The 27,874-nt window shown below is 37.1% G+C and overlaps 1 protein-coding gene across 3 annotated transcripts; it reads right to left on the bottom strand.

The window, feature by feature from the left end:
- On the bottom strand, nt 1-27,733 carry RADX (RPA1 related single stranded DNA binding protein, X-linked). Of its 3 annotated transcripts, none has more exons than XM_030496809.1 (15): nt 27,010-27,733; nt 26,063-26,205; nt 24,023-24,215; nt 20,722-20,830; nt 20,477-20,568; nt 20,260-20,382; nt 19,226-19,333; nt 17,477-17,644; nt 17,133-17,293; nt 16,447-16,658; nt 15,244-15,309; nt 9,890-9,969; nt 5,566-5,859; nt 4,026-4,208; nt 1-3,130 (listed from the first exon to the last, which is right to left on the bottom strand). In XM_030496809.1, exons 1-15 carry the CDS (start codon nt 27,590-27,592, stop codon nt 2,985-2,987), a joined length of 2,661 nt encoding a protein of 886 aa, XP_030352669.1. In that variant the 5' UTR covers nt 27,593-27,733; the 3' UTR covers nt 1-2,984. The 3 variants fall into 3 exon arrangements, with proteins under 3 accessions (XP_030352669.1, XP_030352668.1, XP_030352671.1); XM_030496808.1 differs by having other exon boundaries at nt 15,244-15,312; XM_030496811.1 differs by lacking the exons at nt 24,023-24,215; nt 26,063-26,205 and having other exon boundaries at nt 15,244-15,312; nt 27,010-27,706.
- Between the last annotated feature and the right edge of the window lie 141 nt (nt 27,734-27,874).

A 27,874-nucleotide genomic window follows, 5' to 3' on the forward strand; every position in this document is an offset into this window, starting at 1 on the left:
TTGTTTACATATATTTATTTATTTATATTCTCCAAGTTTTCAATGTTGCACTAGTTCTACATCACATTAATTCAAAACTGATCTTACCTCTAAGATCTATGACTTAGCAAGTTTTATACACATAAAAGTACCATTAGCTACAGAGTTTACCTTCCCCTGTTTTTCTTTGAAATTAATGCTGGAAACGTAAGACACATGCAAATTTAAGATTTTACAGTACAGTTCTTTGGTTGGGTATGGGTACGAATTCTACAGTTAGGGAACGTGGTCTTGTATTTTACCCTCAGCAGTGGTAATACACTGACAATACACAGCAAGAAGGATGATTCCTATGACATTCTGCAGGAGTAAGAATCTGTATCTTGGCTTAACACAGCAAAATTAACATGCGTTGACAGGCCCAGGATCAAAAATACTTTGGTTTTATACTTGTGTCAATAAACACCAAGTGAAATAAAACAGCAAGTACTTTCTTTGCAGGGAGGACCTTTGCCCCAGTGCTACAGTGCTGGTTTGGCAGGGAGAAGGGAGACAGGGTGGTGGAGCCATATATTAAACACTGCAAGACTTCAGAAACTGAACTCGGCATAGGAAGTTCAGTGTAATTTAAGGGATAGGGTAAGTGCTGCTGTAGAATGACCCAGAGTATTGAAATTCCAGGTCTGCTACAGGCATTGAATATTCTCTAGCTAGACACAGAGAGCCTGTGTATTTAACATTGGCACTTCATTCTGCAAGATTAAATCTCTCTCCTTCCCAGCATTTGCTGTGAAAAATTTCAAACAACACTTCTGTAAAATAAAACTATATTCTTTAAAGTCTTAATTGTGCATTACACATATTCCACACCATTCTGATATTTCTTTTAGAGTTAGGGAGTCCTAACATGTAGGATGAAACGATTAATGCTACATCTTTAAAGTGTAGTAAGCAGTGCAAGGTGGCAAACAGCCTTTGGTGCATTTCTACTGCATGGGGTGGAGTGGCTGAGAGAATAGAGTGGCTCTGTGACAGTGTCAGCCACATCTGTCCATTCATACAAAGATAATTATTTAAAAAATTGCTTCTAGAAATAATGGTTTCATTAAAATTAGACTTCGACCTGAAGTATATCTAAATAAAAAAATACTGGCTGACACAGTCAGCATGGCTCAGTTTGGTACACGAAGTGCTGGTGCTAATATCTCTCACTCTAGAGCAATGGTGTCTAATTGTCACATAGCCTAAGGAACAAAAATACACAATAACATGATGCAAGCAACATCCTGCTCTTCTCAGGTTGGTATGTTTTCACTTTGCCTCCTGTGGCAAGGTTACAAGGTACTCTGAAAGGCATGGGTTGACAAACATTGCTCTAGAACTAATACTATATGATCCATACAAAATATAAACATACAATACATAGTCACATTTAACTTTTAGTCCCTGTACAATTTAAGTTAAACTTTTCCCATTAATACATTTTTAAACTGTAAACCACAATAGAGAGGCAGGATAATTTTATAAATTTCTTTAGAATGTTAAGACTTTCCCTTCTTATCTGAAGATATGAACTTGTACTATGATAGGCAGAAATGGTTCTCCTTCAATTACCATTAACTGAAGTCAGGGTTCAGAATTTAAGTACTTGAAGACAAAGTCCACTGTCCCCAGGGCAGACAAGTGAACTACTTGAGAGAGATACTCCTCAATTACCAACAGGCTGCTAAAACGTGCCCAGAAGTCTCCCACAAAATAATATATCTGTTCCTATAAATCAGCTCTGTGGGGTTTGGTCAATAATGGTAAAATGTAATTGGCAAGCTTCCATAATGCAATAATTTCTTCTCAAAGAATTGACCTGAGACCAGCATTTCACATGGACAAGTTGTCAAATAGCAGTGTGCTTTAGCGCTTGCTTAAGTTCCTAGGGATTCAGTTGTATAAATGATTTGAGGCTGTTTCACAAGGGAGGAAAAAGGGAGACTTGGTTTTGAACTCAGCAGGAGCCAGCTGCTACTTAGCATACACGCAAAAAGTTGTCAGAATTTTACAGAGTCTCTTGCTCTTGCAGAAGTAGCAGCTTCTTGCAGCTGCTGAGCTCCTTCATTTATTCAGAATACAGCTATTACTAAAAAGAAAGAGGATAGTATTGATCAACAGAAAAAACCCTAATGGTGTGACAAACTGTATTCTGCCATGCTAAGCACTCCTTAAAGACAGTTTTTCTCTCACAAAGCTAGAAGCAAGTTCCACTAATAAAGTTTCTTTTTTAAAAATATTTAATTATTTTTTAATTAATAAATAAAATATGTTAAAACACTTTGGGTTTTTACACTTAATACCCAACAATGTATATACAAGAGCAGCCATTTAAAAAAACCAGCAGTTGACCTTGTTCAGGTAAGAAGAACTGAAAGTAGTTTTTGGATAACCAAGTACTGAAGGCACCATGGTATTCGCTTTCTCAAAACACAGTAAGCTTCAAGCCTAAAGAGCAGATAGGCTGCCACTAAAAGATCACTATAGAACATAACTGCTCTAATCCTCAAAATTAGTCTAATTTCCAGCCTGAATTTATATCACAGCCTGTTAATTCTTCTGCAAACATTGCCTTTAATATTGGGAAAGCCTGCCCCTCTTTTCAGTTCTCGCCCTGATACATACATTTCCGGTGTATGTATGTGCACAGGCAGAGAAAGAGAGATGGCAATCATACCATATCATGGTATCCTATCAAAAGATAAGTTCACTGTATTGTCCATTTACCCTTCTTGAATGTAAGTGACCAAGACATTGTGTAATCTGTTTCAAGACTGTAAATAAAAGCAACAGCTCTCCTTCTCAGTTACACAGATGTCCATTACAATTGCTCTAAGAAACATAATTTTACATTTGTGTCTGCTAGTTCTAGAAAAGTGCAATGTGTAGAGGGTGTATTCAAGTTGCAGCAATTTTATTTCCCTCCTTTTGAACAACATAAATTTGAAAAATAAGTTATTCAATTACACTGCATCCAGCACACCAGGTTCCTCTGTCTTGTAGATTTTGCTTAGAAAGACTTCCACCTTATCATCACCCAAGTGACAGATGTCCAGGATGCAGACAACATGTTTGCCATCTAAATCCATCGCTGCTTTTACAATTTCATCTAGAAGTTAAGAAAAGGTGTCTTAATATACATACAGTAAAAAGGTATATTGAATTGACATTGTTTTCCATGCAGTAACATGTATATGTTCAACCTTCTTTCAGTGAAAAACCTCACTCTAACTATTAAATGCTGGCTTACTTTTTTTTTTTTCTGGGTAGAAAATTTAATCCCTAGAAATGACAGCATTAGAACTTGGATACGGAAAGGCTGAAACATACATGCCTTAACCATTAGTGCTTCTCAGATTCCGTAGTATTATTCCATAGTATTATTCAAGGAAAGGTAAAGATGCATTTAAATAAAATCAGGTGTGTCTATATAAACGTGCAGGAAAACATGATAATTACACGGCATTTTACAGTACGATACACATTAACAGTGTTCACCGTATTTGTTGTGAGGTGCTAGTAATTAGAAACATAATCTGAAGGAAAATAATTAAATAGCAGGCAAACAATTCCATCTACAGGCACTTTAGGTTGTGTTAAAGTAGCTGTTCAAAGTGACATCAATGAAATGGATTGGCTGAGCAACTGTTATTCCACTCTATTTCAAAGCAGATCAAGCCAAATATTCACATGCTCAGCCACACATCCTGACTTCTATGTCAGTATAATTTTGCATCAACAAGTAACTGCAAATACTATCTAGGTCACTTAGGAGTTAGTAAAATACTATCTTCAGAGTATGAGAACAGCTCTGGTAAAACCTGCCTTGGAAGTTCGGTATTACATCCATTTCCTAAAGGTGGTCACATAGAATTCATGCATCTTCCACTGAACAGGTGAACATGCCTGACTTACAGCAGAGATTTCTATAGAGGATTAACTCTTGTATACAAAGATAAAACAAGAAACGAAATAGGAGTAATGTCAGTGAAAGCCAGACTCACCTGAAAGTGGAAACATGTCAGGAAGTCTTCCATTGCTAGTGGCTGTCTGCTGACATGCAGAGATGCAACTCATACAAGACAATAATGTATCATTTTGAATGTCTTCTAGTTGAAATAAGTGGGGATCATCAGGACAAAACAGTGGAAGAAATGCAACATCTATTGCTACATCATGGTTTATACCTGTTGAAAAAAAAAATATTGAAGTTACCAGAAAACTGAATCTTCAGCACACTAGCAACTTCCTGCACCTTTTTTTTTTTTCCTAAAAAAAAAGCAAACTATTGCAGGCTGAACACTGGTTTTTATTTATTTGTTCTTTTACCATTAAGTAATAACTGACATCTGAAAATACATTTCAAGATATATGTGTATATGTATTTATACAGAAGCACATTCAAATTGATATGATGTTATAACAAACTGTGATTTAAGGCTAACAATGTTGTTAGCTCAGAAAATATTAAACCAACATTGGAAGCCATTTCACACTCCTTTTTAACTTTATCACTGCTACAAGGGTAGAGAAATTAATTTTCCAACCAGTGTATCTATGCAGTATGTGGTGCAGTACTTGTGCTACTTTCATCTTGAATATTATATTGTAAATTGCAAGTCCCAGGATTCTAATGACTGTAAATATTCAAACACCACCTCTGCAAATCTCCCTTAGCAAATAATGGAAACTTCTAAATTATGGGAACTTAACATGAGCATTGTTATGCTAGGCAATTTCTTTCTCTTAATGTGAACAACAACAACATCAAAAAAAAATCAAACAGATTAATATCCCACAGTAATGTTAACAGCTACACATCAACTTGCATATTTATATTTTAACAAACAAATATCAATCAACTGACACTTTGTGCTAAACAGAAGCTCCTGAGAGCAGTTGGTGAATATAGCTGAAATACAGCCCTTCATTTTCTAGCATGGAATAAAGGCACCTTAGGAGCAACAGTACTCAGAAAACAACTCAAAAAAAAAAAAACCCTCAATGAGAATAAGACTCAAAAGAAGCATTTATAGTTGTCCTTCTCCCTTTAAGAACACTAACTTGCTTCTGTTGAATACTTCTCCAGCAGGAAAGTCAGCTGACAATCAAGTGCAATTGAGTAATTTACCTGATTATATCAGACTGGTTGAACTAGTGAGCAGGACCTACCCCTAATTGTAATAATAGCTTAAGGACTACACACATTCTTCAAATGATACACATAAACCATAAAAAAATATAAATTATATGAAAACAGATACTAGAAACAAGATATTCAGTCATTTCATTTAAAGGTATTTTTAATGAGAATTACAGCTTTCTGGTAAAAAATTATACTAAATCATGACTCTAACAAAAATCTAAAATGTCAATCATCATTTTAAACTTCAAGAGATACTCAGAATCAACTGATTAATTTTGAGAAATCCATTCAGTTTCTGACAAACCTTCAAGTCATTCTCAAGTGAATGCAGCAAAGAGCTAAAAGCTCATACTGCTTTTGCGTAACCATTTTTAGATGCTGAGCTACCAAATACTTACCCAGGACTGTCACTTCATAATACCCAAGGCCACTAGCACTTTTAAAGTCATTGATATTTTTATCTGTTCTGGTTTCTTTTGGCTGGTGCACTGCTGCATGAAGGTTGTACTGTTGCATAAGCAAGTCTCTGTGCACATAATCAAATTTACGTGGGATGCTTTCTGGGAAAATTGTGCTGTGATGCAAATATTTCATTAACTTGTCTTTCACTTGTGCCCACAGGTCACTCTGCCACAAACCACAAGCTCTTCCAGTCTCTTCAGTTTCAGGTGTATCACTCATTCCTTCTTGGTCTATTACAAACAGAGAAAATATTTAGTTGCTTATAGGCTCATAGAATCATATTGCTTCTCTGCTAGATGAGACATATTTTCATGAGAACTTTTCAATTACGAAGACATGGCAGAATGTTCAAAATGTACAGCACAACAAATTAAACTAGGGTTGGAACATGAGCAAACTGGTAACCTTAGAGGCTAGACTAGTAGTAAAAATACATTTCATCACATGAAGAGCATCATTGTGGCTTGTTTTTGGCAAGCACAAAACTTGTTTAATGAACAGCCAGACACCATGAAAACAAGTTTAAAATGGGTACAAATGAAGGTAAACTTTTCCATCCCTTGCACAGTAACTATATGCTTACATTGAGACTATGCTACCTTTACAATTTCTTGCTATACAGTCAATGATAGCTTCATTTTTCTTTCCTATTACATGTAACATGGGGATTGTTAATGGTAACCATGTTAATATAACTATCACTTCCAGTTTGAAGACAACTGTTAAACCCCGCCTTTTGAGCTTATCAGAAAGCTCATTTCAAAATATTCACAGTATAGCCTTGCACCTCCTCCATCTCCTGTGAAACAACTTCTCATCACGTAGCCTTCTCTAAGAACACAGGCATTTTTACTTCTTTTTAGTGTCATAATTGCTATGATGTTCAAAAAGGAAGAAACCAGAATGTACACAAACTTGATACAACATACACAAGAATATTCAACAAGGGAAGAAGTTTTGCTGCATTCAATTAGACAACAAAGGACCATGAACTTAAAGAAAAATGACACTGCTACTGAAATGGAAACCGTGCTCTGGATTGTATAAAGCAGTATTTTTCTCACAAAACTCGAATTCATCATATGAGATAAAGCGGCACATGAAAGCTGCTACATGAAGAAACATTTTAATCACCATTTTACTTGGAAAATTACAGTATTGCCTACAAGCATGAAGAAGTAATATTACACATTAGGCAAATAAATACAAAAAAGTTTCAGAATATAAGCAGTGGAATTAAAAAAAACCCTTCTCTTTCTAAAACTTCAATCATTAATTTACTTTTCTCCCTCAATATATAATTGGCACCATAATCTGTGTACTGCTTGTACACTCATTATTAACTTAGCATAAACGTGTAATTGGGACAGCACAGTAAAAAAAGCCACCACTGGTTATTTAAACAATAAGATGCTGAAATCTTTAACAATCTGACTGCAGTTTAGAGAAAAATAAAGCAGATGTTTGAATTCCTCTAGCTACAGAGAGCCTCTTGGCAGCAAAGACTACTTTCTTCTTTAAACCAATTAAAATATAAAAATGGCTATGATGAACATTGAAATACATGACTTCCCACAAAAAGCAACTGAGATGAACCCTATGTTCATCTCAGTTCAGTTAGCAGAGGGATTTTTTTTTTTACCTACTGTATAATTATAGTATACAGTAGATGTTTTTTCTTCTAAAAAATTAGAAGTTAATTTGGTTGTCAGCCTACACCATTACTATAAAGTTTCTTTCTTGCAAACACTTTTGTTAGTAAACCTGAGTCAGTGCGTTTCTACTTCAGTTACATTTCATATTATCTTACAGCACACACTGCAATCTTTTACTTCTCCTTTGTACCACTTGCAAAAAATAGTACCTGGAGTAAATGAAATTCCAGTGAATAAACCACATCCCAATACTGCTTCCTGCCTCAAGATATTTCAACATTTAAAAAGACACTACTAATTTGTTTTGGATATCTCCATTGGCTCTTTTTGCATATCTACCCAACGACTGTTAAAAAAGTCTTACTTTGGTGCAGGCTGCTATGATATGGAGAGCGAAGCGTCAGCACTGTTATACATAGCTATAAAGGGAGGAGGGAGGGAAGTTTCATGTTCCCATAAATAGCTTCTAAAGGCAGTTTCCTTTGCTGGTATTTAAAAAAAACCAGAGCTCTACCCGGGACCATAGTAACAATGCTACGAAGCTCAAAGTAAAACTTTTCCATTTTATACAGCACCTATGACCTGCATATCAGTAAATGGAAAAAGTATGTGATGCATAATTCATTTACATACAATCTCAGAATGCTAAGAAAGAAAAAAAAAAGTAACTTCAAAAATCTGAAGGAACACAGCATGGAAACGTTCAAAAACTGTGGAGGTAAGGCCCTCAGTGATCTTGGCAGTCCCGAGTAATGGTTGGACTTGATTACCTTAAAGGTCTTTTCCAACCTAGTTAATTCTATGATTCTATAGAAAAGTGTTGACTTTGATACATATGCCATACTTAGTAGGCTTGTTAAGCAAAATATAAACATACTGTTATTTAGATAAAACTAGCATCAGATAAACACTAGTTTATATAAGACTAATCAATATTGCCAGGAGGACTGACGTTATGTGAGAAAAATATGTGCATATGTTTAGTAGCTACATTTACTAACATATTCATATAATTATTGCATACTTACATTAGATGAGAGACTGATTAATTTATTTTGGTCTACACTCAAAATATCAGCCAACCAAAGTTATATACGGTTATATGCAGTGAGGAAATATCAGTGTAAAAGTTTAAGAATAAAATTATCTAAATATATCTGTATTTTAGATACAGGTATCTAAATAAAAGAATCTAAATATAAGTCTCTAATGCAAGATTTATTGAGGACAGATAAAAAATGAAGCATGTATTTCACTGGTAACATTCCCTTTTTTTTTTTTCTGAAAATCAACCTTTTAGAATAACTCACTTAAACAGCATACATGCATTCATTTTATGAGATCTGGATGGTATCTCAACAATTCTAGAGATCAACAGCATAGTAAAATAAACACTACAGCTACCAGAAATTCCTGTAAAAATCATTTCAGGTGAAAACACTCAATCTGATTTCTCAGTTTTAAAAGCAACAGGAAATTTCACCAAATACTAACAACTAATAAAGCAATTAATTATCAAAGTTGTTTACAGATCTCTTACTTCTGAAGAACAGATCTCTACATAGTACCTGAGGCTGCTCTTTCTCTGGAATAATCTTCACTTTACACAGTTACTTGTACATTTTTTTTCTCCAATTTGGAAGTTTCCTCATCACTTCAGCCTCTGAATATATTAAACATTTAGGAAAATTAACTGTAATTTCTATTGCTTTAAAGCAGCACAATGGAGTAGATCATCATCAACAGGCTACAAAGACAACTTATTGTGGTCATTAATACATGAAGATGAACTGCTGCCTCGCCAAAACTAAAAGTATGGACAACATTATACATAACAGTGATACACATCAATAAATTGGCAGATGTTAATGTTGGGACAGATGATAGGAGTAGACAAACTTTTAGATAAAATTACGTGACTCAGAGCATATTCAGTCAGCTTTGAAAAGAGGAAAACATGTCAAAATATTTGCATGAAATAAAAAACGGACCAAGCTGCACATAATGACAACTGACAAATTGAGACTTTTTTCTTCATCCAAAATAGATATGAAGAAATTAACTGCATATAACACAAGTTTATTTTTCAACTGCAGAGGAAGGGAGAAAAGATTAAAAATATTAACTTAGAAAAATCCCTAAACCAAATGCCATTCTTATTACCGGCTTGTATGTTTCATCTATTTCTTTCCCACATCTTGTATTTGTCTTTTTAATTAGGTGCTCACAAAGCTCTGGGGCTACCTTCCCTGAGAGGGACAATTTTATCACATGTAGATCACTACAGCAAGAAAACTGTGAACAGAACACGTAAGGTCTGATGCTACCAAGTGCTTCAGAGGTACAAAACTAACTTAAAACTTGTATAAAGCCCATGCTGCTCTTCCAGCCATCCTTTAAAACAAATCAGGGATAAGACTGAGCAGAATAGCATTAACAATACTTTGCTATGGTGGCTCCCTAGAGGTTGATGCAGTCAGACGTACAGAAGAACTGTCTCGACAAACAAAGGTTATATGGATATCTCTGTTGCCTGTTTTGGACCTGAAGAGAAGAATTAAGCTTAAACCTCCTAACGTTAATGTAACAACTATTTGCAACGTACCTGTGGAGTGCTGTGAACTGTCTGACAGAGTCTGTCTATTTTTCTCTTGCACAAAATCTTCATGCTGAAACTCATCCAAGCTATAAAAAGAAAGTTATAGCATATGCATTTAAAACCTATTTAACCTCAAACACTATGCAGTAAAAGTTCAAACCTTGACAAATTTCTAGCAACAAATGATACAAGCTTGAACTGAGTGAGCACTAGCACCTGGTTTCATATTACGAGACATGTAATACAGCAGCTTAACATAATGAGACCTACCACACTCAGTAAATCAGTTTGGAAGAGCTTAGGACAAGAACTACTGTACTTCTTTGCTTTATGAAGCAGATAAGAATGTATTTTACATCATTCTATGATGATTCAATGAAGGTATTTTACACTCAAAAACCAGTGTTTGTTGCCCTCTACTGGGCACCTCGGGAAAAGAGCATGTTTCACTAAAAACTGAACATCACAGATGGCCAACGGGTTTATGATTTGATTCTAAAACACAGATGCACAGGACGCTGCTGCACTTTCATAGCAGAACCCTTCAGTAGTCAAAACTACAGCATGAATGGAGCCGTGTCATCTCTTCAGAATCCCAAAAGATACAGAAATTCCAAATATATATTTTCCTTTGGACATACTACCCTGTTGTAACAACAATCAGTTAAATCAAGCAAACTAGATTTTTGTTATACTTTTTTTAATCACAAAATTTTGAATTAATGGTAAGCAACTGTTCTCTAACCATCTCTAATTACCTAGGATATCACACAGGAGAAAAATGTAACAGATACTCTGCAGCCAGACCATGGTAAAATAAGCTCTTAAACCCACTTATTCCTTTTTTCTTTGCTCCATTCCTGTTGTTATAAACTCACCACGATGGCTGAATAAACTTAGGAAAAAAACAAAAACCCTACCTTGATTATCTTGAGTCACAAACAACTGAGACGTAGGCAAGACTTTGTTGAGGTACCACTACAATTCCAAACTACAAAAGTAGTTACCAATAAAATACTTAACTGCAAACACATGGGGACAATATACAGGCAGTGAAAAAGGAATCAAAGACGAATATACTGTTTAGTGGGTCATTCTGTATTTCACTCATAAGGATTTACAGTTAGGAGGGTGTTTTGGTTTTTTTTTGGTTTTTTTCCCAGTTTTTCCCCATTTCATACTACGAAAATAGTATATTGAAAATTTCACATCAACATTTCGTAACAAATTGAAAATATCTAAAACCTAGTGTAAAGGTAAAAAAAGATTTTTGAGTATGAAAGTATATTTTGTGAAATGCACTATCATGATGGTGTGGACTAATTAGTGGAGTGATCTTGTGATCACCAGCTCTAGGCACCAAAGAATCCTCACTTAAGCAGCACAAACTGTGCGACTGAGGTTTCAGCCACCTCATTTTGTAAACAAAGAACAGCTGCCACATAGAGAACTTTAAAACAGCATCACCCTACTTGCTTCCCACCACCTACCCAAGCTTCTGAGCAGAGTTGTGTTAGAAATTTTGTTAAATGAGAATTTTATGTGTTTCTATGTGATTTGAGGTCCAGGGCAATCTCAGAAAAATACGTGCAAGATGTTAGATCGAATTTTATGCAGTGGTATTTTTGTATTTTCTGATGAAAGGTAGCAGGAAAGTTTGTCTCTTCCTAAAATGATCATTCAGCAATTACATTGTGCTTTCTACGGTAGTATTTCTTTGTATGGTATTACTTCTGAATAAAAGAATGTTTCCATGAACATAGTATCTTCTGAAGAATTAATTGCTTTTACAAGAACCATCATGGAAAGTAATTACTGTGTACGCATAACAATAAATTAAACATTTACACACCAGCTATATTAATACATTTTCAAGGCATTAGATAACATTTTCAAGAGTATTAACAAAAGTAGCGTAATTAAAAATTAATGTCAACAAAACTAATTCTCACTTTTGAGACTCAGACGTCTCAACAAGAGACATGAAAATCTAGCAAAATGTTAGGAAAGGCTTGCTCAAAAATCAGTGTGTCAAGTTACACACATGCCAAATTCCCTCTTCATTAAAGCAGATGATTAAACAAAGTCATACTGCTGACAAGTTGATATTATAGAAATCTGAGGGGGTTTTTAATCTAAAATTATCTAGTTTGGAAGTGAATAGGCTCTGATTTACAGCTAGTACATCCTCTGGAAAACATGAAAATAACTTGTCACGATTTTTCCCCTGTTTCTTTCACAGATCTGCAGCTGGGATGATTTCTCATACCTGCCCAATGTGTTATTCCTTTAGGACTGCTTTGTGCTGGATGTGCATAGTGTAACTTGAGCTAAGTTTGTAAGGGAAACCTACTTGTCTATACACACAGTTTATATGCTTCTTTACCAGCCAGTATGTCTGCAAGCAAGTTACCTGATATAACCCAAATCCTTCCATTTACTGCAACATGCTGTGGCTGTTGTACACCAAAACACCCACATTCCTATTTTGCCAATGCCAGCTTTATGAGAATTTGTGCCATGCCAAATTTGCTATTCCCAGCCTGCACTCTGCAGACTTCCCTTTTCACAGATGCTCACTGGCAAAAAGGCCTTTATTCAGTATTTCCAGATGCACTGGTGTTCACCTTTTCAGTCATTTTACTTTAAAGTACGGTCAACAAAAATAACATCAAAACAGATGGCACACGAATACTTTTTGAAAATATTGGGGAAATATGCACGCCTGGTTCTTCACACCTGCTTCCTAAACACTGAGACTAAATGTGATAAATGAAATTAAAAAAAAAAAGTTAAAACCTGTAGCTATGCAAGGAATTAAAGTGCTTCAAACCAACAAAACACCCCACTCACTGATATAACTGGTAAAAGACTTATTTTATAGACTGCTTTGAAATCAACTCAACATGACACAGTTACAGTATACGCATCTACCATGACAAGTAACAGAGAAACCAAACAGCCTTCTACAATAATTTGACAAGTCTACACAAGTTGAGTGTTAATATCTACCAATTTCTCCCTGAAAAAAAAAATCTGATTTATGTGAAAAAAGGATTTGAAGGAAATGTTAAAATCTGGGAAACTTTCAGTCATGCAAACCTCAAGCAGTATTTTCCCATACTATAGAATCGCCACCCCTTAAGGGAGTGAACTGCCATCACTTAGAGGGGAGTGAAAAAGGAGAAAAGGGTCTAAGCTACATAAACATTTAGAAGTGAAACGGAAATGACAGAAGCATAGAAACAAGTTACTTTCAAGCAGTACAGAGTGGGAGCATGTGGTGCACCAGCGACTCCATGGTAACCACAGTGCTAAACTTAAAAAAATTAAAATGCTAAGCAAGCTACTTTCTTTTTTTCTTCCACTTCCACACAGAAATACCCTTTCTGAAATTCCTGATCTTTCCCCATTCACAATAAACTACCAAACTACTCTGAAGTATATTAAATGCTTAAAAGTACATTTGTTGAATGCCTCTACTAGCAAAGCTATAAATATCAGCAATAATATTAACCAGTTTGCTCTTACCTCGTTCTTTCTGAAACCCATAATAACCAGGTAAATAAGTTACCTCAGAAATGTTCGAATTGAAGCTGTTAATAAAGATCCTTAAAATAAGCTTTTACTGTTAAAAAACCCCAAACCTTAAAAAATGCAATCACATGCTGAGAACCTGCACAAAATACTTGAAATACTTCAAAATATATCTATACTGTTGTTATTTCATCAATGTATTAAAATAGCTCAGTGAGAGCTGACATTCTGCTACTTCTAAGTAACAGAACAGAAAACAATGCAATTTTAAGGTATGTCAGGCTAACTTTGTATTTTCCTTTTGTGATTTGGAGAATTTGGCACAACTTCATAGTTAATTACACAAATACACAAGTTACCTTTTAATTATATAGAGTGAAACAGTTTTCCACAATCCAACACAGACTTTCTCCTCCTTTAGTTGAGGTTCTAGCAGTAATGGCATAGAGTGGACACACACGTAGCAAGGAGAGTAGTAGATTGAGAGAAGCAAAGAACAAAGTAAACATGCCTTAACTTTTCGCTTCACTTTTAAGAAATGGGGAGAAAACATTCTTCCCACCCTCCAGCCCCAAGCAAAAGACGGAACAGTTCTCAGCAAGTGAAAGAAAACCAGGAATTCTGCACATCCCACTAAATCCTCTTGATTTTCCTATGGATTTGTGCCACAAATTCCTGCAAACTCCTGCACCACCCGCAGAGATGTCACCTTAAAGCCAGGTGTTACGCTTTTAATGAAGGGGCTGCAGAGCCAGGCAACCGTGTCCCCTAGAAAATGCAGTAGCTACCAAGAGGACCACAGGAAATAACAGCGAAGTGGGCTCAAAAGAGCCTCGTTTATCCCACAAGAAAAAGCTTTTGCAAATTAGCTTCCAAGAAATGCTTTTCAAGAAAACAGGCATGCTGGGGCAGTAATACTGGCAGAATTGACAATAACTTATGATCAACTCCATTATTACTACTGTTGCTATATCTCTAGCACCATGATTCTTGGTTTTTGGGGGGGGGGGGGGGAAGATGTGCTAAAAGTAAGCTAAGGCAGCAGCTGAGGGGTATACCTACTCATGACACAAGCCCAAATCGTTGCTGCCCATAACATGCAAATATCCTATGTTACTGACACCGACAAGTTCAAACATTCAAGTTACCAGAGCTGGGTATGGAACAAATGACAAGAATTTAGGGCCCTTCAGCAAAATGCATGAAGGAAAGTAGCTTTTTATCCCAGACTAGCAAACAATTACCCTCATTCAGTTTTCTTAATAATTTCCCATTTGTAGTTTTTCCATCAAGTTATAGACTTGTCAGGGCTCTGGATTTGAAAATCCCGTCCAGATTTCCTTTTTTTTAAATCCTTTTCTGGATCCAAACCAAATTCAATAAAGACTGAGTGTTGGGTAGTGGCTTCACAGGGATCCTTCTCAGGGTAGTGGCTAGAGAATCTATTAATGCTATTTTACTGTTCACTCTGCTTGCTAATTTAAGCATCCCTTCCTCCTACCTTTGACTTTGCTACTTAAACTGTAAACTTTCTGAAACGAAGACTACATATATTACTCTGCTTACCATGATAAACCCTATGCAGCACTAGCAGCAATATAAAGGTATGTTTAATAACACACTCAAAATTATGTTTCAGAATATAATAATTCAATATATTTGAACTAGAATCAGTGCAAAGGAAGTGAATAGAAAATATGAAACTCTCCCCTGATCTGTTCTTTCATTTCACTTCGATACAGGTTCCTGACATGTAAGAGTTTGACTTCAAGTATCTGTTCATCATTGCAATTACTTAATATAATTAACTTTGTATGACTCACCCAAGTTTTCTTCTTGCAGACCGTGTGAAATAGCGGTACGATGATACAGGAGTAACAGATGCACTTCTCCTTAAAGTAGGAAATTCACCATTATTTTACAGTGTTTATTTAAATGGAAATACACCAAGCAAAGGACACGTATGTTCTTCTTCCAGGCAGAAGTAACCTAAGATACTCAAATGTTGGAATTTTTCTTACAGAATGGAAATCCACTAACAAGTTTGCTGTAACACTGACAAGCCAGGACTTCCGTTCACCAGGGTTTTCTTAGTTTTAAGTTTTCATTCAATCCTAATTATAATTCATCTCATTTTCTCTCAAAATATTCTCAATACCCATCCTCTTCCCATATTATGACTTTTGTATGTGAAAAGTCAAGAAGAAAAATATACCCTTTATAGCATCAGAAATCCACTACAATAAAAATACTGACTGGCTAGATTTTTGCAGCATTAAATCTGTCAATGGATACACCAGGCTTTTAATACTAAGTATTAGATTTTGCACAAACATTGCAACAAAGGGCAATCTTACACAAGCAGGTATTTTACTCTTGAATCTAATATCGTTGCATCAGACAAATTACTTTGTCTTATTCTGTTTCCTTATATTGGAACGGTATCCTTTGTCTATGTCTGACTAGATGCAATACAGTTTCATGAAATCCCACCACAAGCAGAGCCATAGTATTACAAGTTATTTCAAGCTGTTGGGTATCTTAGCACACAACCACCATCTATTTGCCTTTCTGACAGCAAGTAACAGCTACATGCAGTACAGAAAAAAATAAGTTATGTCTGAAATTAAGAAACAGGTATACCAGATCCTGATACTGCCTTTTCAGTGAAGGAATCTTATTTCCTCACACCACTTAAATTGTTGCTTGTTCCAAGGCTATGTTACTAAACCACATATGGTTCAAGTATTAACTACTTTTATTTCAAATCTGTGAGATTAACAACAAAGTAGCATAGATATTAATCAGAAGTGAGCTGTGCAACCCAACGCCCGCTTTAATCAAGCCTTCATTAGCCTGAACAGTTCCTAGCATCACCTAATGCTAGGAAAAGTACCTACCTGCCCTTTAAACTGTTTATGCTTTTAAAGCTTTCTTATATATTTTATGTTGCCTGTGCTCTGAATCAACTTCTGTAAACACTTTTTAGAAGATATTATTACTAGGTATTTATGAAGAGAGCTTACTGTTCTGCATCTGTATTTAACCTGCGCGGTATCTTTCTCTTGACTGAACTCTTTTGTGACAGCAGAGCTTGGTGACGGTGTTTTTCCCCAGGAGTGCACTGTGGCTCCAGAAAAGATTTAATTTCTTTATTTTGAAGGTTGGTGTTTTTTTCCTTGTGAAGAGAGTCTTCTTTGTACGCAGCAGAACTTTCAAGGGACTGAGAATTATCTTTCTGCAACAACAGTTAATTGTTTAAGAGTTTCAAAGCACTTACAGCTATTGCTTCTAACTCAAAAACGTGCAAGTTTCGAAGTAACTCTTAAAGGAAGAGATTACCCTACTTTGTGAAAGTCATGTTATATCTAGCAGAAATTATCTTCTATACATATTAACAAGACATATTCTGTCTAAAAAGTTGATAGTGAGCATGTTACAGTAGTTGCCTCTTCCCCATTCTAATTTACATTAGGTTATCCAGTCAAACTAGTAGTCTGAACTGCAGAGGAATGATGTAACACTTTCAGAAGAATACCAAATCATTGCTTTTTAAAAAGTTCTAAATTATTACTTTTGACAATGTTGCTCTCAAAATAGCAAATAATATTAATCAAGAAACAATGTAAGAAGGTTCTCGAACTCAAATGCAAGATTCTCCATGCTAGTTATGATCGTAGCTGCTTAAGTGCTAAATTCCCAAACACTGTACCTGAGCAAGTTCCACTCCTGAGGCTTCTTCAGCCACATTGCTACAGCTGATGTATCTTATGGCACTAATTATTCCCTGAACAGCGATGCGCTTGTGTTCTCTGTAGTGCAAGTCTTCAATCTCTTTCCCTGTTTCACCTATAGCTTTCAAAACAGATTCAACTGAAAAAAAACAAAAAAAAAACAACCAAAAGAGAAATTTCCATAAAGTTTTGAAGAAATACAGTATCAAAATGTCTGAATGCAAGAATCGAAAGAAAATTTGTTACTAAATATTAAACTGATTTAAAAAATTAATGTTTCTCAATAATTTTAAATCTTTAAAGATACTTGAGGGTATGATACCTTTATTGTTTTTACAGTATTTCAAAAAGTTATTTGGAGGTCGTGGAAAAGGATAATAGCCACCAATGACAGCTTTCTCCATTTGATCAACTTCGTTTTGTGTTTTAGTCCACTGAATGAAGTTTCTTACTTTGGTATCCTTGGTGTATGGCTGGCCCCTGTGCCACCCTTTTAAAACAAAAATAAATTAGTATCAAAACCAAAGCAGGTTATTGTCATCTGTTATCATCCTGAAACTATCCTGAACACTATGTAGAAAAAGAACAGGTTAAGAAAATCTGGACTACAGAATACAAAAGACATCTTTCTACCAGTTAACGGTGTCTTGTGAAATGAGTATCTTAAATTTCTTGACTTGCATTTGACACTGAAAGTTAGACAAATATTAAACAACAGAAAGAAATAAAACAACTAGCAAAAATGCTACTAGAATACTTTTTCAGAGGAGCATACAAACAATAAAATGATCAGAAATTGTTTTATTAGCAGTAAAGAGCAGATACATCATAGGGTTCAGCAAAGATTGTTATTGGCAGATAACTGGCAAGGTACATATTCACTGTTGGCTTGTTTAAATACCAAGATATGGACTAAATACCAGTTTTGTCTAATAAATATTAATCTGATCAGGTCTATGTCTAACCTATGAACTGAAATAGATCTTATCCAATAGTTTCCAATCTCCAGCTGTAGTTCTCATTTAGGACCCAAACAGACATAAAATGAACTAAAGCTAGGGCAGAGGAAAGCTTAAGTATTTGATTAGAAAACTAAGCAGAAAATATACTGAAAGAAAGCAAAGCCAAAAAACCACCTCTCAAATCCTTCAATTAGGAGTAAATTAAATCATTATAAACCTATTAACAAAACGCCAGCTCGCTTTGCTAGTCCAGTTAAGCACAAAACACCCTACCCAACTTGTCAGGAAAGACTATGTGTATAGAACTGACTATGTTCAGGAAATTTTACTTTTTCTCTATTCCTACTTGTCAACAGAAAGATTCAGACTGGGTGACTGATATGTTAGGAACACTGAAGAAATAAGCTGGATAAACAAACGCTGAAAAGATACACTTACGACATCTTATACCCCCTTACAATTAGGCCAGTACATCACTTGCCTGCAACACTGCTGTAATCTGTCTCCCGATTCAAGAGCAAATATACTATAAACAGCTGTGCCTGGTCCTGCCTGCGACATTGACTGGTGGTATCTAGTGTACAGTATCACAATGCCACAAAGAGTACTGTTAACTACAGACAGGAGTATTCGAAACAGACTACCAGGAGGAATGCTCCTTCAGTGCCACCCAGCACCATATCCCTTTTCCATTGGAAAAGATGAAACATAATAGCTCTCCAAATATTTGGTGAAAAAGATTAGCTAAGATAAATTTAGGACAACTATATCCTTGCTTGTTTGTTTTTCTAGTAAGGAAATATGCAACCCAGAAAAGCTGCAAGTGTTGATGTTTTTAAGGATGTATTGCTACATTATCAAAGGATTAAAATGGTCTAAAAGAATTAGCAAACATATGACTTAACCCAATTATACTTTGGTTCTTTTTATAAGATACACCCATTAATGCCTCACGAGAATGCAATTTTCCTTTTTCTTTTTGCAATGGTATTTCATCAATTCTGACACAGAAACCAATGCTATGCATTGATTATTTTGTTGTAAAATTAAAATATCCTTTTCAAAAAATAAGATGAGAACTACATTAAACTAAAACTAGTTTGAATTACCTGTAATGAATATTTGACTTTCATTTGAAGTTGTAAGGTAAATTGTGCTGGAAGGATTCTCAGTGAGGTCCCGTACCACTCTCATCTGTGTACACACCAAATATGTCACTGGAGAGAAAAAAAAAACCCAAAAGAAAAAAACCTTTCAGGTTTTTTTCCCTGGTATTTCATTGATTTCAGAACGTTAAGACTGATACACACTGGATTAATTTTATTAAGTGCTCTAAGCAAGACATTTTATGTTTTGAGCCAACAAATGCTTCAGCACATATTGAGCTTCTCACTTAAACACTGGAATGTCATTCTTTGCCATTTCCCCAGAACACTCATGAATAAAGCCCTAATCTTAACAGGGTTGTGCAGCTGGTCCTGCATTATATGGTATAAAAAATGTACGTGACACCAACCAGTGTTAATGGAAGGATGAGCACTTGGAGGAGAAGAGAAAGATGGCAAGAAGAAACATTTAAAGTTCCTTTAAGATACTTAATTAAGGATTCCCCTGTTTGAAATACATCATTATTAGCTCACATGTAATAACTAACAGAGCTGAGTGATGACTGCTTTTTGGCCAAAAAATATTTATTCAAAGAAATTAAGCTTTTCCACTTTCACCTCTCTCTTCTCTGCCAATCCTCTTAAATTATTCCAGTGTATTAAAAAATTACTTATTTACAGGACAAAAGGAGTAAAGATTTGACCAGCTGCCTGCTTTATTTGCCTCTGATGCAAGAGATGTTGCCCCAGGTGCTTCACTTAAGTTTCTGTTTCAAATTAATGAGATCAGATGAGCCCCAGGCCCAGCTGGCCATCGATTTATTTAGACTAACTGGCAGATTGCAATATGATAAGGGTTTCGGATACTTACTTTTTTTATCTTTAAATTTTTATTTCTGATTAGCTATTTTCCCTTTAAGGAGCTAAACCATGGCATTTTTATATTCAGTGGCAATTATACTCAGAATTTGAAATTAGCAACCCACTAGAAGAACGCTATAAATAATTATTAATAAGCATTATAGAGAGATGAATACTTGGGTGAATACGCTCAAACACTTCTGGCTGAGAAGTTGCAAATAATTCCAGTATGAATGGTTGGTCTGAGGTCCCATCAATGGCATGTGCCCAACGATAGAGCCAGAAGTCTTCACCATGTTCTATATAAACAAATATTAAGAAAAATGTATAAGCATTTATTCAGAAAGTTCAATATTGTTTGATAAATTCCAAAAGCTATATTCATAGAAAAACCTTTCTTTCTTGCTCGTTCAGCTCTTCCTACAAATGTCACAAGACCAATGACATCACAGGAATGATTGTTTGGTAAGCCATCCAGTTCTGACCTAAAACCAAAAAAGAACAAAACAATGAGTACTTGTTAATAACAAAACATAAAGCTTTCTCAAGCACTTTTCAAAAAACATTTCCAACTAACATTCAGTGTAACATAGTAAAATTAAAGTTCCAGCTGGACAGCCAACAAAATTGTATTTTACCTTGTGATAAATCGATATTTAACTTCAGGTAATCCCCACTCCGGCTTAACCATTTCTTCTGGAATAATACTTATTTTAGTAGGAGGATCTCGAACATTAAGGCTGATTTCTGACAATATAAAAAAAATAAAATAGTCAGTAACATTTAAGGCATGAATGCAAATTAAAACAAACAAAACCCAAAAACCTGCAAAAAACCAGGGTTCAGGCTTCTTAAATGAAGTATTCCAACTGTGTCTCACCGTTTGTGAAATTATGAATCAATTCCTCTAATTTTATTTTTTCATCAAAACAAAGCAAGGCATTCAGGTACAGCATCCAACGGTGCAATTTTACAATCTGCCAATTCCCTACATGAGCCCATTAGTATGATCCAGCCAGAAATTTAAAAAAACAGCAACAGAAATTAATACTATAATACTGATTAGATATGAAGTACTTTTTATGCAAGCTTCATTCTCAAATGTTACCAAGATTTAAAATTGACTTGGAGACAATGAAGTAAAACAGAAGCTAGAACTAGGAGATAAGAACTTCCACATCTGATACCAGTTCAGGTAGTTATTAATATGATAGAAATATACCATGACCATAGAGGAGAACAAAAAGTTTTTCATGTCTTTCAAGGTCTTTCTCTCTATAGCACCTGAAAATTTTGATTTATTAAGCAGACTGTTTAGATATTTAATAACAAAATGGTGGAGCACTGGGGGAAGCAAGGGGTTCTGCAACCAGATAAAAAATACAGGAAGAATGGCTTCAGCATCTAGAATACACAAGGTGGTTCTCTACTGTCTCTCTCCTAACAAGAGAAATATTGTTGGCACGAAAAATACAGATTCTGATGAAGTTTCTACAAGATGATTTGGTTTGGGTAACGGGTTATTCAAATAATGTACCCTGAAAAGTAATTAAACAGGCATAAAAAAATGTATACAATATATAATTATGTCTGTGTTTCACATTAGCAATGCAACACTGGGAAGGCGTTAGACTTGAAATCAGAACCTCTACTTAAGAATTTTCTTTTGGCTACTGCTTTCTAGCAATGTATTTGGAGAACAATTGTGGTTTTGCATATGGTGTTTTAAGACAGCATTTTAGAGAAAATTCCTGAAAACAAAACTTCCCCATGCATCAAAACTAATTACCAATTGTTATGTCATTTTGAGATTAGACAAAAGCCATAGACTCAAGACTATACCCTGGGATGATTCAGAAGCTAAGGTCAGCCCAGGCTGTTCAAAACAGCAGTTTTCATCGGTACCACATGAAGTTGGTGATTTGTGAAATGAACACATCGCCTAGCAGTGGAATTCAAGGTGTTGGTACTAGCTATTTAAGCTCCAAAAGTTTTAGGTCCTGAAACAGCACTTTTCAGCATGTCATAAAATGCTGCAGCTGCAAACAGAAGCAAGCAATGCAGAACTAGATTCACAGAAATCTAGGAATATGCTAGAAGCATACTGTCTTGCAAGAACTCTTGATTTGGAAAGTCCTTTCCCTTGTGGCCCTGTTAACCCTCCAGATATATTTTACAACATTTACAGGTGAATACTGGAATCTGATGGAATCACAAATTGGAAACAGATGATGAAAAAAGTAATTGTTACTTAAGCAATTCAGTGTAACTGACTGCCTTAACTAGCTAGCTGAAGAACTTTTGGAGCACTCATTGTGCACGCTTAAAAAACCCTGAAACATTGCCCCATATCGGGCATATACAGAGATCTTTCTATTAATGGAGTAATTAGCGAGGCATTAAAGTGCACTTCATTTGAACAAAAAAAACCCAAACCCGTGCACCAGGAGTTGCCTACAATCAATTTTATAACTTCTCTAGAAGTTTTTTATGGATATTCTGTTCTCTTTAGATTCTCTTCTTACAGGATAAAGGCATAAGATCCATCAATGCATGATGTTACATGCTTTTGTAAGTTCACAATAAGACAAAATTCTGAGCTTTGTGCTGAGAAAAGGAATAAGATACTATACATACCTTGATATGAACCAAGGATTAGTGATTTTACAGTTTATTCATGGTCTGAAAATACACCATGGCACTTTACTATAGACTGTCTTCTAATTCTTCCATTACATATCTATTACCATTTACAGCCCACTGGCCTACTTTTCCATTGTGATCTCTGTTAGCATTTCTACCCCAATAATGCTTGCAGAAATCCCAGCCATTGCAACAAAGTGATATTTGCCCTTAGAGAAAGTCACCTCGGATGACATTTTATTCTGTCCTTTCTCCATAGAAAGGGTTTGTGGCAATTATAATTATTTTCAGGGCTGGTTTATAATCATTATCAGTTTCCCTCACAAACTTCCATTCCTGGCTAAACTTTTTTCTTCTGGCAACTCATCACAAACACTTCAGACATTAAGATCTGGTTTTAAGGCAAAGATACATTAGGTAGAGAATACAGTGCTTCTAACGGGGAAAATATTGCTTATTTTTGTGCACCGTAGCAACTGCATTAGGAAACTGTCATTATTCGTAAGTTATATATACATATATATCCTTCGCTAACATGCATATATATTTGCTTATTTAAAAGAAGTTATCTGAATTTTCTGAATGTTGCCTGTCATTTTTTCCAAGTATAAAAGTAAAAAAGGGAAAAGAACTCATGTTCACTGAATGAAAAAAACAAAAAGTTGACCAAATCCCATCCGAAATGGCAATTATTGTTATACTGCAGCACTTGCATTTCTGTAGCATAGCTCCTTTGAATATCTGTCACACTAAACAACTGAAAGCAAGAAAATACCTTCTCATAGCTATTTGTCATAATTGCACTGCCATGGTGCTGCTGTTTCAGCACAGAGAGCAGTCATCAATGCAACTTTTTATCCAGTGGGGCTTTGCAGATACTCTGGGCCTTGACATATACACTAAAATCTAAAGCCAGATCAGTGACCTGGAAGAATGTGTGAGCAGTGCACACACATCTGTATTATTAATCAGGAAGTAGAATCACATTAAAATTCAGTATCAGAGGCCTGTCTCTATGACCCTAATACCTGACATCAGGGATTAGTTTTTTATTTATTTATTTTTAAATAGAAGTTTTAACTAAGTGTGGCAATAAACTTTGCAGACATGATCCAAATATGAACCAAGGAACAATAAGAACTTGGATACTAAGACACCTTTCAGAGCTAATATTTAAGGATATATACCTTATCAATTAGTCTCAGCAATAGATCACTTTCTATTCTATTTCTGTGCAGAGCTACCTTTTTACTGCTATATTTAATTGAATCAAAACAGGTTTCTGTGATACTTAACCAATTGTAGCAAATCTCTTCATCTGTGAATCCCCTGGGGTTGGCTTTGTTTTAAATGGGTAACTGGTTTTGACAGCATACTGCTCAAGAAGCAGTACGGTGCCAACCTTCATACTGTTATACCATTCAGGACACAATGAGTTCCACAAAACCATTGACATCATGCCTGAACCATCAGCAACTTCAAAGTAAGCCTAAAGAAAAGAGAGACAAATACATTCATATCTTATTTATCGTTCTGGTACGTATTTATTTTACATAACGCGTCAGCTACTTGACTTATGAACAACTTCTCTGATGATTACATAGGGATACAGAGTATGTTCTAAAACTTGTATTGAATATTAGAGTTGAAGAAATCCCTAATCTCCACAAAAGAATTCTTCCACAACTATTCCAGCCTGAACTCTTCTCTTTCCAGTGCTCAGTAATGGTAGGAGACACCAGTTTCACTCTGTGTTTTTTTGGAGAAGGTTGTGGCAATAGCATGTACAAGAAACAATACTGAAAAGATTCTTCTTTGTCAGAGAGAATGCTGTATTTGGAGTAACATTTCAAAATATCCATGAAGGAGAAAGATATTTTGGAAGTTGAGATGTTACAGAACTATTTGCTAAACATTCGTGATCAAAACACGATGCAAGTCTAACTTTGAAGCAAAAAACCACAACCTAGCAAAACACAAAAACTCCTAAAATAACCTGCATTGCAAACCACTATATTTTCATTGAAGTGTTTCTCATGACAAAGATTTATACCAGTTGTTGGTTTTTCTTTTTTTTTCTTTTTTTTTTTTTTTTCTAACTGGGTGAACTTTAATCCATAACTGAGCAGATCACTAAACAGTGAAAAAGACTTTTAAACACTTTTATAATGGTCTTAAAAGACAGTAATCCACTGAAAAAAAATCTCAGCTTTATCAAAATACTTAATTTTATCCATTCATCAGCCTCAAACCACCATCTGCTTTTGTTCATACTACTCTCTTTAATATATCACCATTCTTGAACACATCTAGCACCTTATGTGTCTTTTCCCCTTGCTGCTTCTAAAGCCCTCTTTTCCTTATTCCAAGTTCAATACAGAAACTACACAAATCAGCACTTATTTGTTCATTCTAATATTCCTGATTAGTCATGAACCATTCATCCTTGAAAGTAAACCATTATATCATTGAATCTTGTTACCCATTGGTTTTTATCTAACAACAATAATTCAGCACACAACACTATTTAAAGAAGGAATGCATAAAGCAAAGAGCGTGTAAAATCTGTCTCCTAACTTCTTGAGCTGACCTAATGGGTGTTGATTCTACACCTAACTCCAGGAAATGTGACTGATAAACTGCCAAGGAAGTTCGAGTATCATCTAGACTCTGCTGAAAAGTACATCCAATAAAAAGATCCAGATTCACCTTCAAGTGCAAAGGGAACGGAAACTTGGAATAAGAGAACACCACAGCCCTTCATTAAGATGCTTCATACCGCTCTCCCCCATGGAAGAATCATATGAGTTACTGGAGCTCTTTGTAAAGTGCTGCCCTCCTGTACAGGGTCTGGCTGGGGTGGAGGTGATTTTCTTTGCACCAGCCTACATGGTACTATGTTTTAGATCTGCGACTGTAACAGTGTTGGTAACACACCAATGTTATAGCTGTTGCTGAACAGTGCTTGCACAGTGTCAAAGTCTTTGTTTCTCACTCTGCCACCCCAGCAAGTAAGCTAAAGATGGGCAAGAGACTGGGAGGAGACACAGTACAGATAGGTGACCTGAACTGACCTAGGGGATATTCCATGCCATGTAACATTACGCTCAGATATAAAACAGGCTGCTAGTCTTCCCAGAGTACCCACTGTTCAGAGACTGGCTGGGCATTGGTCTACTTGAAAGGGCTCAGCATTTTAGTAAAAGTATCAAGTTTAATATAAAGTAGCTACAATAACCTTCTTAACTTTAAGTACTTTCTATGTGGGAATAATGACTTCCAAATATCCTACAGCTATTTGTTCAAATGTTAACCGATGCATTTATCCCTCTTTACCTGATAAGGCATATCCATTTTTTTCTCTGGTTTCCCGTAGTACCTTAGTCTAGATTTGTGCAGGACTCTCACAAGAAGTGGATGGTAGTGAACTCTGCTTCTCCAGGTCATTTCCAGCTGACCAAGAGAAGTCAGCTTGGAGACTAAGGTTAATGGGGGGGGAGGAGGGAGTGGAGGGGGAAAGAAAGAGAAAAAGACCAAAGTAGTATTTATGATTGAACATTTAAGTTTTCAGGAGTAAAGTGCACAGATGAGGATGCCACATGTATCTTCTTAATGTTTGGAACATCTAAAAAGGCGTATTTGCTACTACTGCTCACCATGAAATCCTGTTCTGAGTAATCTGCACACAGCATTATTTTGATTTGGTTTGGGGTTTTTTGGGGGGGTTTGGTTTTGTTTCTAATTGAAAGAGAGCACAGTGACATATTTTAAATGACACAGAAGCATCACCAGATGAGCAGAAGAGCTAATGCAAAAGATATAGGCATTAGCCTACAAGGGCATCACACTCATGCATAAGTCCCACTTATACCTCCCTCCTCACCTGGCTTCATGGACTGGCCTGAGCCCCTCAACACTGACCACGTTTTGGGTGGCAGCTTCCAGGCACGAGCACCAGTCCCACGGACTAGCCAAGAGATTACTATGGGAAAGGATGTTTTTGACACCTCGGGAGCCTGGGTGCTAGCACTGCATTTTCGGTTAATGTTTTGGAAAGCTTAAAAAACCCTCTTCAAATAACATAAACATGTAAACTGTGACATCTCTGGCACATTCATATGGGTGTCTATCGCAATCGGAGGGTTACTTCTGACCAGGGAGCTCAGCCCGGCGCACAAGCAAAGCAACAACCGCACCTCTTCACCCTCGTGCTGCCGCTGGGCAGCTCAGGGCCGGTTCCCACTTACACCCCCTTCCCCTGGAACCGCCTCCTCTCCGCTTACCGTCGACGTCTATCTGCGCCCGGGGCTTGTCTGCCACCCACACGTCTCCGTATGGATCCTCGTTGTTCCATAGCGGCAGGTAGTGCTTCTTGACGCCGCGAAGGGGCGGCGGGAGGCCGCGGGGCAGCGCGGCGGGTGCGGCGGGTGCGGGCCCGGCGCCGTGGACTCGCTCCAGTTCCTCCAGGCAGAGGAACCCGTAGTTGAGGCGCTTCTCGTCGTACCGGTAGGAGCAGCGCGTGAGGCGCAGGCGCACGCCGGCGTGCAGGTGCGCGCGCTGCACCAGGCCGTTGAGGCGCGGCGCCAGGTAGCAGCGCTCCTGGCACGCGCCATCCGCCAGCGTCACGTCGTACCAGTACTGCGCGGCGGCCGGCGGCGCCTCGGCCAGGTACCGCTCCACCGCCACGACCGTCACGGGCGGCGGCTCTGTGGGGACCACGCTCAGCTGCGAGGCGCCCCGCACTTCCTCAAACACCCTCTGGAGCCAGGAGGCACTGCCGGTCGCCGGCACCACCACCACCGCCGCCTCCCGCCTCTCCTCGTCAGGGCGGGCGCTCCCGCCGCTCTCTGGGGTAGGATCCTGCATAACAGCTTCGCGCGGCCCCTCCCCCGCGCCGCCGACAGCCGGGGCTCGGGCCCGGGCCCGCTGCTGGGGAGGGCGGCGGCGGCGGCCTCCCGCAGTCACTGCCCCAGCCGAAGCGCCGCCATCGTGCGCGCGGGGCGGAGCTGGTGCGCGCGCGCGCGCCGCGAGCCATTCAAACCTGCCAACGGTCGTGGAGGGGGAGGGGAGGAGCCGGCGGCTCCGGGGCGGGGGGGGGGGAAGAGGGGGGGACACGGTGACAGGAAGGCGGCGGTGGCGGCGGGAGCG

Source organism: Strigops habroptila, chromosome 9, assembly GCF_004027225.2.
Source record: "Strigops habroptila isolate Jane chromosome 9, bStrHab1.2.pri, whole genome shotgun sequence".
In the NCBI taxonomy this organism is placed as follows: domain Eukaryota; kingdom Metazoa; phylum Chordata; class Aves; order Psittaciformes; family Psittacidae; genus Strigops; species Strigops habroptila.

Bases quoted from the DNA above. Each gene is read 5' to 3' on its own strand.
- RADX (XM_030496808.1), bottom strand. From the start codon at position 27,592: ATGCAGGATCCTACCCCAGAGAGCGGCGGGAGCGCCCGCCCTGACGAG. The intron at 20,383-20,476 runs GTTTTTCTATGA...TTGTTTATATAG, and splicing joins TGAACGAGCAAGAAAGAAAG to AACATGGTGAAGACTTCTGG. The intron at 15,313-16,446 runs GTAAGCTCTCTT...TCCTACTTTAAG, and splicing joins TTAAATACAGATGCAGAACA to GAGAAGTGCATCTGTTACTC.